Source organism: Haliotis asinina, chromosome 16 (genome assembly GCF_037392515.1).
Source record: "Haliotis asinina isolate JCU_RB_2024 chromosome 16, JCU_Hal_asi_v2, whole genome shotgun sequence".
Lineage (NCBI taxonomy): Eukaryota > Metazoa > Mollusca > Gastropoda > Lepetellida > Haliotidae > Haliotis > Haliotis asinina.
This window is the reverse complement of record NC_090295.1, coordinates 42,421,439-42,434,830: the sequence shown is the minus strand read 5'-3', so window position 1 is coordinate 42,434,830 and position 13,392 is coordinate 42,421,439. Positions and strand designations below refer to the sequence as shown.

The 13,392-nt window shown below is 40.9% G+C and overlaps 1 protein-coding gene across 1 annotated transcript; it reads right to left on the bottom strand.

Moving 5' to 3' along the window:
* Positions 1–5,899: 5,899 nt before the first annotated feature.
* On the bottom strand, positions 5,900–7,066 carry LOC137267791 (uncharacterized). The gene has a single exon (XM_067802232.1). It carries the CDS (start codon positions 7,064–7,066, stop codon positions 5,900–5,902), a length of 1,167 nt encoding a protein of 388 aa, XP_067658333.1.
* Between the last annotated feature and the right edge of the window lie 6,326 nt (positions 7,067–13,392).

Sequence of the window (13,392 nt, the reverse complement as noted above, 5' to 3'; positions counted from 1 at the left end):
TCATTGGGCCAATGCTGGGCCAACGTTGATAATCAGCATTGGCCCAATGCTGAATGCCAGCATTGGCCCAATTTTTTTTACAGCAGTGGCCCAATGCTGGCCCAATGCTGCCATGCTACCTGGGATGACGTTGTATTCATGTACACAAGAATAGTGTTAATCCAGAACACTCGTTCAATCCGATAATGATGATGAAAATGCACACTGTAATATCCAGAGTTATTGACCTCAATCCTCCTGAGTCACACCGGAGTGAGGTCGTTAGCTGCTCTATACTGACTGGTTCATAATAACGGTGTGATGTCATGGTGTGATGCTATGATGTCACCCTGGATGTGTCATCACATGGGTCAGCGGTCATTAACCCCTCAGTCAGCATGTGTCACACCGGATCCGTTTCCATCAGGGTATGAGGTCAGTAATCCCTCAGTCATCATGTCACGAAGGATGTGTCACCCCACGGGGTCCACGGTCATTAACCCCTCAGTCAGTGTGAGTCATACCGGATCCGTCTCCCAAGGGGCATGCGGTTAGTAACCCCTCAGTAAGTGAGTCACGCAGGATGTATCATTCCACGTGGTCCGCAGTCATTAATCTCCAGTCGGCATCAGTCACTCCGGATCCGTTTCTCATGTCGGTGTCAACCAGGTGTTTAACCGAGTCACCACCATGGTGGATTTGTGTTGTCCAAGGTCATTGTGAGGTCATGTGTCTAGACTAGTCTATGACTAATGAGGTCACACAGGTGTTCGATGACGTCTTAAAACCAAGATGACGGATATTCTGCTATAAAACCCTGTGCACAACATATATGTGAAATGGTAAAATGGGAGGATAGTGTTTGCTTTTTGTAGTCGTTGAGTTCAGCACCGGTGTTTAATTTTATGAACAACACCTGTGTAAGTTAACATAGTGTTGTTGACGTGTCAGCAACTGCAAAGGCAACCATTCCTGACCGGTCAGTGGGCGATAGTGTCATGTTCTCTGGCAGGGAAAGCATACGGACTTTGAGAGTACGCAAGAGACCCATCAGTAGCTTGCTCAGCTTGTATGTTTTGTTACGAGTGTGTATTTTCTGTATATTTTTGTTATTAATTCAGTAATAATTATTATTGGGTCACAACATTTAGTGTGTGAATATTAATTATGATGGGTCACATTTCGTTTGAATAGCTGGTCAATTCTGGTTTCCGGAATTTATCTGCTCCTAGTTTTCGAAGTTTACTTCCGGGAAACTTATTCGAAGGCATTCTACAGTGTTGACGATGTTCGTTTGTGCCCGAACTTTCAGGAAATGGCTAAATATCTATAAGAAGGCTGGTTGCCGTGTTGAGGACGACACTCACACTCATTTACATCACTGCCACGCTTGATAATCGAAACCCGTCAACGCCTGACTTACATCATCTGCCGATCGCTGTGTTGACATGTCTTGTCTTTGTTCTGTTTTGCTGGTTCACAAGGGGATTTCTTACATTGTTGTTACGGTTGAGAATTTACCGTGACGACAATGTAAGAAATCCCCTATTGAACAAGCAAAAATCGCATAAATGCGGTGGACATACGAGAAATACCTGGACACTCCCCAAAATGATATTTCAGACATTTAATCCCTAATTTGTTGTTGGTAGTACATCGCTCTATACAGTAATTCATTTATTTGTGTGCCTTAATGCAGAGTATATCACGGACACAAAAGAATTTAATGTGCCTTCGGATTCTGTATATCATATATCTGCCTTGTCAATACTTAATAGGATATTCCCATGTACCTGGATAATCACGAACTGAAGATCGTGACAACGTGCACAACTTAGACAGTCTTCAGTCAGGGCAATGTCAAACTGAACAATGAAGAGATATTGAAGACTTCACTGCTACCGGCACTACAATAATGCTTGATACAGTCAGAAAGTCTGTAGATGTAGAAACTACTCTGACAACATTAACATACGACCATTGTTAACATAAAATCGGTGTCACAACAGTCAATTCCTCACAGAATATATGTTTATCATTCGAAGGTTAGGATCAGAACTTTCAGCCCCCGACCAGCCTCCACAACTATCGTCTCCTTATCTCAATACCCAGACTTTCCCCACCACTGCTGCAGCAAATATTTACATGATAAGCATGCTATCCTTTGCTTTATTTACAGCTTACCTGGATCAAATTCAGTCAAACTCTATGTAACCGTTGAGGTCTGTTCTTCACCTTCTTTTCCAACATGCCGTACGGTTACAGAACAATCAGCGTCGTCTGCAACCCAACAGTAAAACAGATGAACTTCGTGTGGAGTCGCAGTCTCTCAGTTTCCCTGGCATTCTGATAACATTCTATGATTTCAAGGACCTGTATGGTGGAACGGTTAGGGCCCGTAAGCCCGACCATTGTATGCGTGTAAAAACAAACTGGTCGGTGTGGAGGGTTATGGCGTTTAGGTCGATTACTTCTAGACAATCGGCAGTCAGTGTTTTCACAATGACAAGGTTAATGCTAAAATGTTCACAGGAACATAACTGAACAAGGATCGAGCTACAAAATGTCATTTTTATTTATACAATCATTGCTGCAGTAACACATTGTCTAAGTACTGCATCATCGTCATGTCGCTTCTTGCAAGCTTGAACTTGTGTCCAATCGTCGCTCCAAATCTCTGTATTTCTTCTTTTTGGTGGGCAGTCTTTGGCCGGCATTGTACTGAAGCATCTTTGTCTCATTTATACCCTGTTCGTGTGGCAGAAACTTGGCCATCTCGAAGAGGTTTGGATGCTGTTTTCCTACCACCTTCTTCAGACGTCCCTCGAGTTTGGTGTTCGTTCGCTGAACGTCAGTGTCGAAATGGTACCAGCAATCCATGTGGCATAGTCAGCCATACCCGCCAAGACATCCAGCCAGACCTCTTCTACCTAAATATTAAAAACCAATATAAATAAACGTTCTTCTAAATTGCGAATGCCTTGCAGCGTATAATTTCTTTACCAATGTAGAATCAAAGTTGATGTTGTGTCTTTATACTTTCGTGTCTTTTTGGCACCAGAGCAATCCAACACATCTTCGGACAGTTTTTGATATCTCGAAATCATTCTTTTGATACACACACAAATGATACATTTAACTATCCAGTCTACCAATGTGTATTAATCAAAGCAATCTTCATATTATATGATATACAGTCGAAATAATTTACCTTTATTTCATTGTGTACAGGTCCGTGGTTGTGGTCGCTAGGCAATTTCGAAATGATGTCATTCACCGTGGAGACTGTTGATCTGCAATCTTTCTTAATGCATCTCCACGACATTCATTCTTCCCTTTTTCTCTTGTTCACACTGTACACATAACCATTTGCACAAGGGTATCTTCCACCACGAGAGGTGGGAAGAAAATTGTAGTCTAATTGTGCATTTGCCATAACGGAGTTGCTAGAATGATGATGAAAACTGTCATCTCCAACATTCTCATAGCATGCAAGTTTATGTAAGAAATTTAATAACTCACCAGTAGGCAACATAATCAAAGTCATCGAGTGAGATTCACTCACACTCTTGCACACATGATATGTTTCGTTTCCTGAGTGAACACATTTCACATTTTGTAGAATACCGCTGCCGTAATCCCTTAAAACAACACTGTTGTCACAACATCAAACATCAAAGGATTTTTATCTCGACCCCACAAAAAGACTACCCCGGTGGAACACAATGTCACTTTTAACACAACGTTCAAGTCACCTATCATCCCTTAAAGTTTCATATCTTAATTTATTTTTATAGTTAATTCATCCGCATGCATGTGCATGTAACCGATTTTGGCTGTCTGTAAGCAAGTACAAAGTTAACATTCAGCTCGCTATTCCCAGAGAAAGAAACAGCTAGTACACCAGTAAGCTGAGGACGTATGACCTGTAGAGTAAAACCATTTTGTATGTGTACATACTGAATGGTTGGGATACGAACTTCAAATTGTCTCAGTTTTAGAACTGTTGCTAGCAATGCATTCCAGCCTTTCAGTCAAAGGGTTTAATCTACCAATGTAGTTTCGTCACAGAAACAATAACAGAATATGTCTATTGCTGTAACAATTATATACAGAATGTTCATCACGAACTGAAAAATCCATATGAGTGGTTACAGAATATCGACTAATCACTAATACTACTGGCATGGTAATGCAGGATTAAAGTGTAGAAATGAACCGAACCTCGTGTTTACCGTTTTCGTGACATATAATGACAGCAGTCAAATGAAATAATTACTTTATTTATACACACACACACACACACACACACACACACACACACACACACACACACACACACACACACACACACACACACACACACACACATATATATATATATATATATATATATATATATATATATATATTGCATTGTTTGCATTCTTATGCAACTGTAAAGTTTGTGTTCTCTAAATCAGAAGATTTAATTTGCCCTGGCATCCTCATCAGACTGGTATGGACTGGGCCCGACTGAGGTGCCACTGCTGTTGTCGGATTCGTTGCTGCTGTCTGTGGAGTAGGTACCGTTGTACATGGTGCTGCTAATGTTTGAGTACAGCTGATGGTTCTGCTTGAGTGCAGCTTTTGATGCTGCTTGATTACAGTCGATGATTCTGCTTGAGTACAGATCGTGGTGCTTCTTAAATATGTCTTGATATATCCAAGACTTTAGACTTTAAACTTGAACTTTAGTCTTGTTACCGAATTTATTCCATAGTTGTGACAAATCATTGCAGAGCGCAAATCAATTCCACGATTCCGACTATCGCACGGGTATGTGCTATGAATCACTATTATACAGTGACGATACACAAGGAGCAAAGGGTTGATGGTATCCTGCTCCAACTCGCATATGAAAGTTAACTATTAGAACGCGTGTCTATGTGAGATGATGTTCAGAAGAGTTAAATAGTGTCAGTTTCGTCACAGAAACAATAACAGAATATGTCTATTGCTGTAACAATTATATACAGAATGTTCATCATGAACTGAAAAATCCATATGAGTGGTTACAGAATATTGACTAATCACTAATACCACTGGCATAGTAATGCAAGATTAAAATGTAGAAATGAACCGAGCCTCATGTTTACCGTTTTCGTGATATATAATGACAGCAGTCAAATGAAATAATTACTTTATTTTAGCGGTCGAGCACACACACACACAAACACACACACACACACACAAACGCGCGCGCGCGCGCGCACATACATACACACATATATTGCATTGTTTGCATTCTTATGCAACTGTAAAGTTTGTGTTCTCTAAATCAGAAGATTTCATTTGCCCTGTCCATTAACAACAGGAAACATATATGCATTTGGTTATATTCAAACATAGAATCACACAGTAGATATTCTTACCTGTGTCGACGGATTCCCCTACCATAACGAACGTCATGGCATCCTCATCAGACTGGTATGGACTGGACCCGACTGAGGTGCCACTGCTGTTGTCGCATTCGTTGCTGCTGTCTGTGGAGTAGGTACCGTTGTACATGGTGCTGCTAATGTTTGAGTACAGCTGATGGTTCTGCTTGAGTGCAGCTTTTGATGCTGCTTGATTACAGTCGATGATTCTGCTTGAGTACAGATCGTGGTGCTTCTTAAATATGTCTTGATATATCCAAGACTTTAGACTTTAGACTTGAACTTTAGTCTTGTTACCGAATTTATTCCATAGTTGTGACAAATCATTGCAGAGCGCAAATCAATTCCACGATTCCGACTATCGCACGGGTATGTGCTATGAATCACTATTATACAGTGACGATACACAAGGAGCAAAGGGTTGATGGTATCCTGCTCCAACTCGCATATGAAAGTTAACTATTAGAACGCGTGTCTATGTGAGATGATGTTCAGAAGAGTTAGATAGTGTCAGGGAACTGGTCTGTTGTCTGTAACTGAGGTTTAAGAGACGTTGTAGTGAGAATGTCCGAATTTTTAAGCCAATCACAACTTCTCATCCTTCGAACAATGTGGTCTTTTTCATCAAGAATGTACGACCTTGGTCCTTGTCTGTCATAGAAAACAACACCGTCGCAATATCGAATGGCTATTTCCAAAACGTACAACTCGGACTGTGGGACAGGGTGGAATGCTATGTTTATCAGGTCTCTAGGAGCGTTTGTGAACCCTCCCTTCCTGGTCAGAACACACAGATCAGTCTCAACCTTCTTGTAGATATTCTCGATCAAGGATGCCTGACTCACATGTAGTTTGAAACCAACAACTTCTGCAACTTTTGTTTGATAACCTCTCTGTGTGACAACTTTCTTTTCGTTAACTCCCAGGTAGTATGACCCACCTTGAATCAGCTTTGACATAGAAGTGATGTTATCTTTCAGTTTAAGATTGTGCCAGATATGATCAGTCAGCTTTGCAACGTCAGCTTGTTTACGCTTTATCTCTTCCGTGTTGTCTTTAAACGCTTTCAACTGTATATGTCGATCCTCATGAAACGTGTTCACATTTTGGGGCAGATTCCTGAGAGACGCTTGGTTCTTTTCCTTTGTTTCTTCTTTACCCAATACTTCAGATAGGATCAGTGAATTTATATCTAGGTTCTCACAGTCATTGTTTGCCTTGGTGTTGAAATCAACTGTAGCTAAACCTGCTGTTTTGTTAACTTTAACAACAACAAAGTCACACGCGTCCTTGAATTCCGGTTGATCACTAAGAAAGTATCTTTCATATGAATCAGTATACAGTTCGCCGCCTTCCAGTAAGTTTGTGAAAGTCCTACCTACAAATTCATCAAAGAACTCGAGACATCTATCTTCTGGTGATGTCCCCTCTAAGTGAACTAGCAACACTCCCCCGCCACTGTTCCGTAACGCTGATGCTGCTTTTGCTACTTTCTCCAAGACTGATGACTTCTCTTTGCTTTTCTTTCCCCGGATGATGTTGTATTCTGCATGGAGTTGTATCTTTGCGTGGCGTGGACCTTTCTTGTATTCTTCTTCGTACTTGTGTCCTAATGTTTTACACACAACACATCCATCTGCAAGGAATACAATGATGATTATAGACATTATATGATATTGAAGTTCTGTGATCTTTTTAATGTCACAGTTCAGGAACTAAAATCCCAGGCCATCTGATTTGAAGTCGTACGCCTGTTCCATGACTAAACTGTCCCAAAATGCAGTTTGCTGTTTATCGAAGCTAATCCCAAATCCACACTTGTCTACTCCCTTGAAGATCCGGGTTAGAGTTAGTCTTCAGTAGTCCATACTTGTCGTAACAGGCGACTAGCGTGATCAGGTGTTCTGGCTCGCTGACACGGTTGAAACATATACCAACCTTGTATACCAACTGCGTAGATCGATGCTCATGATGTTAGTCTCTGGATTGTCTAGTCCAGACTCGATTATTTACATCCCGCCGCATGTTGATTGGGGTGTTGAACAACAAACATGACTACCAGATTGGATTTGGTTTATGCTATCATAATATATCTTACCCACTTGCAATTAATCCAATTAGATTTTAAAGCTATATTTTAAGTTTAACAGATTTTACACCTATAAACAACAAAGTATGTTTCCCAAGTATTCAGTTATTTGGCATACTGTCGTAGAACCAACGCTTGGCAGGTCATGCCATATCAGGAAGCAATTAAAACAAACCTGTAACGTCCCAAACATACCTGTCCACTCTTGTGCTTCACTTTCACTGTTGGGTAAATCATCTTTGAACAATGAGAAAACGTTAGCATCATCATGACGTTCTAATTGTGGTTCTTAAGTAGAAGTCAAAATTAACAGGTTGCCGACCATACTGATGAGATAAGAGCTTCCCGTGAGTAATTTTCAACATTACCCTTTCCATTCTGGAAATGTTTCTCCAGAACGATTCTACTGAGTAAGGCATTGGTGAGTGACTGGATGGGTGGTGTTTTACCCCACCTTTAGCAATATCCCAGCAATGTCACGGCGGGGAACATACAAAATGGGCTTCACATATTGTACCCATGTTGGAATCGAAGTGACGAGTGGACGCTTTAGAATAAAAGACAAGAAAAATGACAATAAATACTTAGTTTCTGGAGCAGGATTGTGTAAATGGCGGGTAATGTACTACAGATGAAGGAGAAAGATAGGTTCATACAATTTTACATTAACGCATGATGTCTCGTCGTATCACCAAGACTGACTTGTATATTCACACTGTTCAGTTGAAGAGTGTTGACTTACGACAAAAAGATAAGGACAAACTTTATGGATGAGCAACTTCTGTATTCAGGTGAAGCGACCTCATACTTGCTTGACAGCGATATAAGAAGCTGTATCGAAACGTCGCTACACCTAAATAAAGAAGTTGCTCATCCATAAATTTTGTCCTTTTCTGATTCATCAACTTCTAAACATGCCACACAAAGAAAGTTAGGAAAAAAAATGTGCGGGAAGACGGCTGATTTTAGAGGCGAACACAACTGAATAAAACCTGTCTTTCTGTCTGACAAAGGTATGGTAACATATCAGTACTTTTTTGCCTTCGTCACTAATCCCACTAAATCACACTTGCATAATAATTTGACTCACCCGGGTCGGCTCCGTTCATGCTTGTGCATTGTGATGATTTCCCTCACGACATCCTGAAAATGTAATTCATGCATTTACATCATGGGACACACGTTACATCACTTGATCTTACATATATTAAATGTACACCAACATATAACCAAGACTTCAAATCAAGACGTTGCAATAGGTATAACCCATGTCAGCATGATTGTAAAATGATCCATTAGAAAATATTTTATAAGGATTATAGCGATATGCTACAGCTCGATATATAACATAGGAGTAATTAAACAGAAACGGGCAAAAACAGGAAGCAATATTTAAAAAAAAGTAAATAATAGAAAAAATAACATCTTCAGAGCGTGTGTGATCCATGCGATACGATCTTAGAACGGCACTGTACCCCAAGAGATTCTGGATACAAAGGGAAAATTTACACTACTCTGATAAGAGCAGCGTCAAGATAGTTTTCTGGTCTAGTAACCATTGTACCCAATCAATGCGGGTAATGGAGCTCGATGTAAACTGTCAACAACCCATACATGAAGTGGTCGAGTATTATTCGTGAACACGGAGTCTGGTAAGGTACATGTCCCAAAATGCCAAACCCATCACTGTGGCTCGTTGTAGGTTATGGAGGTCTGTTTTCAAGCTCTATCAATCCACACCCCAAACCTTGCTTGATCTTCCAAAGCGACTGGGCTATATTGGAATCATGAAATATTTTGGGCACAAAGGTATATGAAGTCTAGACGGCACCTGGACTCATGAATGTAAAACCCCGGAGCCCTTTCATCCCCATCAAAACTCCTATGTGGACTTAGTGAGAGGTGACCACAATGAAAAAGAGTGTCATGGAGATGATTGTCTGAGCGGCAGCGCTAACACCAGGCTAACTATTCTCGAAACGTTCGTATTCCTACGTCCCCCGTAAGCCCATTCTTATCACACTGACTACGATCAAAGCTAAGAATGCTTAGGGCTACGGACGTTTCGAGAATAAGGACCCAGTTTGGCAGGTCATTGTGAAGTGTGGCAGTTGAAATACTTACCTGACAACAAATTGGTATCGATTTACAACTTCTTTAATGTTTACATCACGACGTTTCTGGGCTACTTTGTGTATGAACATAGGGGTTACATATACTTACATTTCCCGTACACAGAAAAATATGCCGTTTCCTTCAGTACAGATCTCTGCAACGACTCAGCCTGAGCGAAATCACACGTTCCACGACGCAACTCATTCCACAACTGAGCTAAGGTAGCTTTACAGGTTCTATTTCAATGCAAAGTTGGGTAGGCTGTGTGCTGACTATCGGCAACAACAAGAAAAAAAACATAACTGCATTCATAACTGTGTAAATAATGAACCTCTTGAATAGGTTTTGCTGTTTGTATGTGTTGCTCTCACAGCTATGTGCACCTGCTATCCTGCATGTAGTCGTTTTGCAAGGAAGATTTTGGCTGTGAACAAGCCGTTGCAGAATTACGTTCCAGCCGTCTAAAGTGTATACCTTTATGTACAGTTTTCCCTCCAGTACACTTAAGTGATTATCAAAAATATAAAGAAAACAACACTTTCGATCAGTTCTTGTATATGTCCCCATGCTTCATAGGAAATTTCATTGAATTAAGGCAATTACTTGAAATCTGTAAGAGCTTGCACAGGAGTTGTTCCATAATGATGTCACCATGGAAGTCGTACGTCTCATGAACACATTGTGTGTAAGGCGGGTACTGAGAGGACAGAAAATGGTTACAGTTTCTGCGAGCTCATAGTGGCATCACTGATTATTACTTGGTCGTTGATCATGTTGTTGTGTGTTACTGTATCATAATTTTCGTAATACCAATAACTGGATTGTTTAGTCCAACCCAGATAATTTCAGACCTATATCATACAACTGGATTATATTTCAAAACACCTAGTTTAAACACATGTTTTATTGTCTGCTTCGAAAGCTATTTGAAATATCTACAGTTTCTTATTTCCTGATTTTTTTATTTATGAGAAATAGATTGTTACGTATTTCTGAAGTTCATATTGTAAACTGAAAGTTCCAAACGGTATGGAATATTTCTCTATGACCATGCGGGTTTATACACAATATCATATATCATATATCATACATGCAATATCACATTGGATTTTTGTACTTTCTGCATAAGGCATGTTGTATTCGGATGAACTCGTGGGTTAAATGACGTCACATCAAACAAGTACTATGTCTTTAGAATCAGAAGTTGCTATAAATGTTTATGTCTTGCATTGATAATTAGCATCCTGTTGCTTAAGACTTTTGATCTTTTGCAGTAATAATCTGAGAAAAGGTAAATTTTCATCTAATATCTTTTCTAGAGGCATCAATCTACAGATTTATGAAGTTGTAGAAAGGGAGTCAAATATACATTTCCAAGTACGATTTCAACAGCTGCTTTTGGAGGGTAACTGATATCTCGAGGCTCTTTCTGTAGCCTGTCTGGCTGCGAATACGGCTGACGGCTGGTCATAGCTATACACCTGTTCCATTCAATGTTGTGAATGTAATGAATCGTGTTGACAATACCTTTGACGTTCATAATAAGGAAGCTTTTCATGTCTCTAGGGTGTGTTGGGGCGAGGTGACCTGGTTGAAATGCATTCGGTAAGACATCTTGGAAAGCTCACAAGAATAAGAGTTGGATCGTACTGAAAGATATACTGACCGCTAAAGAAACGCATGTTACATTTCTTCAAAACATACGTTCCAAATGCATTCCTTTTAGGACAACAAAATATACCTTCATGGAACCAAGCATTCGAAGGTAGTTTCGCTGTTGTTTCCGCTTATTCATGACCATATCGCCCAAACGCAATCAATTTCACGTTTTTCGTGTTTTTCACATGAAGATTTTGTGTTTCACACAAAAATGCATGCATTTTCAAGCTTTATAACGTAGATCATTCAAAAAGCACCACAGAACACAACATTGACTGAGACGACGCGAAGAAAACATGCCACGTCTAACTGAACAGGAACGAGGAATCGCCGTTGGAATGTGACAGACCTAATCCACACCAACTACTGTGGCGAGGCACATCAGATGTCACTTGACAACAATCACAAGACCGTCGGCAAGGTGTCGTCAAACAGGTAATGTTAGAGACCAACCACGTTCAGGACATCCGAGGGTAACAACGCCAGCGCGAGATCGTCTCATTCGGGTTACCCATCTGCGTAACCGACAGCAAAGAGCAACACAGACAGCTGCAACCATTCAAGGGCCACAACGTCACACCTCCGCAGACACTGTTCGTCGTCTGAGGGCAGCAGGGATCAGATGTTGCCGTCCATATGTCGGACCGATTCTGACGCAACGTCACCGCCAAAATCGTTTACAGTGGGCGCGACAACACCAGCGTTGGCGACGTCAACAATGACAACAAGTGTTGCTTTCTGATGAGTGAGTCCGGATACAACTTGTCCCACGCCGATGGCCGATTACGTGTATGGAGACGATGTATTGAACGTTACGCCAACTGTTGTGTCGTGGAAGCTGACGGCTGGGGAGGTGGAAGTCTCATGGTGTGGGGTGGCTTCAGCTACCACCACTGAACACGTTTACACGTGTTTCGTCAACGTGTGACTGCTGTAGTCGACAGAGACAAGGTCCTTCAACACCATGTTGTACCGTTATTCCAGGCCCAACCTAAGCTCCAGACGTTCCAGCAGGACAATGTTTGCCCTTACACTGCACGGGTCTATATGGACTTCCTTGGAGGGAACAACATTCCTGTACTGCCCTGGCCGTCTATGTCCCCGGATATGGCACCAATCGAGCATGTATGGGATGAAATTGGTAGACTCGCGTTTCTTTTGCGGTTCAGTATATTTTCTCGTGAAACATGCCCCCTTTGCCGTACGTATAGTTATATCCAACTAACCGCTAACTGCTGAACATAAGAAAGCTGTTAGAGGTTCATTAGGTGACAGGATTAACAATTATCTATCTATCTATCTATCTATCTATCTATCTATCTATCTATCTATTAAGTAGCGTCAATATCAAAATACCTGCTTGGTATTTTTTGTCATTGGATGTCAGTCTCAAACGGCACACTGTAATATCAATTTCAACTCCCAGGGAACCATACAGCTCTTGCATCCACTACGCGAACCGAGTTAATGGTAGCTTTCCAGCTTTCCACAGCTGGGTGGACTGGGACTCATAGTATCAGTACTTTGTCCAAGTTTTCTGCGCGTTGATGCACGCTCATCACCACTCGCCCAGTTGGTCACGAATGGGATATGTACTGTACACCTGGGGTTATGACAACACTGAAAAAATCTGCATTCTCAGTTAACTCCAAGGTTTTCACACACAGTCATCAAGCTCGCTGAACCACCAGCCTGGCGCCTTAGCCATCTCGCCCACAATATCCTCTACGAATTTTTAAAGAATATTTCGTTCATACGTTTGTATGTGTGGTTTCTTGTACTAGCCCAGACTTAAGCGGGTTTTATATAGTGCCACGTCACTGTGACACATTACACTGACTCAGAGCCGTCCTTGTACCCATTAATGCCAAGTGCCATTCAGGGACCAACAAGTCCCAAATTTCAACATCTTGTAGTATGCAGGCCCCGCTGCAGTTCTAACCAATTCACCAAGGAGGCGGTTTTGAGTAACGGTTTAGTTGTTGTGTTGAACTGTACGTCACAAATGCAGTGTTCCTGTCATATAGAGTCTAAATTCATACATATTATAAGTCAAAAGTGCAAATGAATTCAAATTTGAATATATAATTATATATTCATTTCTTAATCATTTAATTTGCAAAAATGCAA

Excerpts from the sequence above, each read along its gene's own strand:
- LOC137267791 (XM_067802232.1), bottom strand. The coding sequence starts at position 7,066 with ATGTCTATAATCATCATTGTATTCCTTGCAGATGGATGTGTTGTGTGT.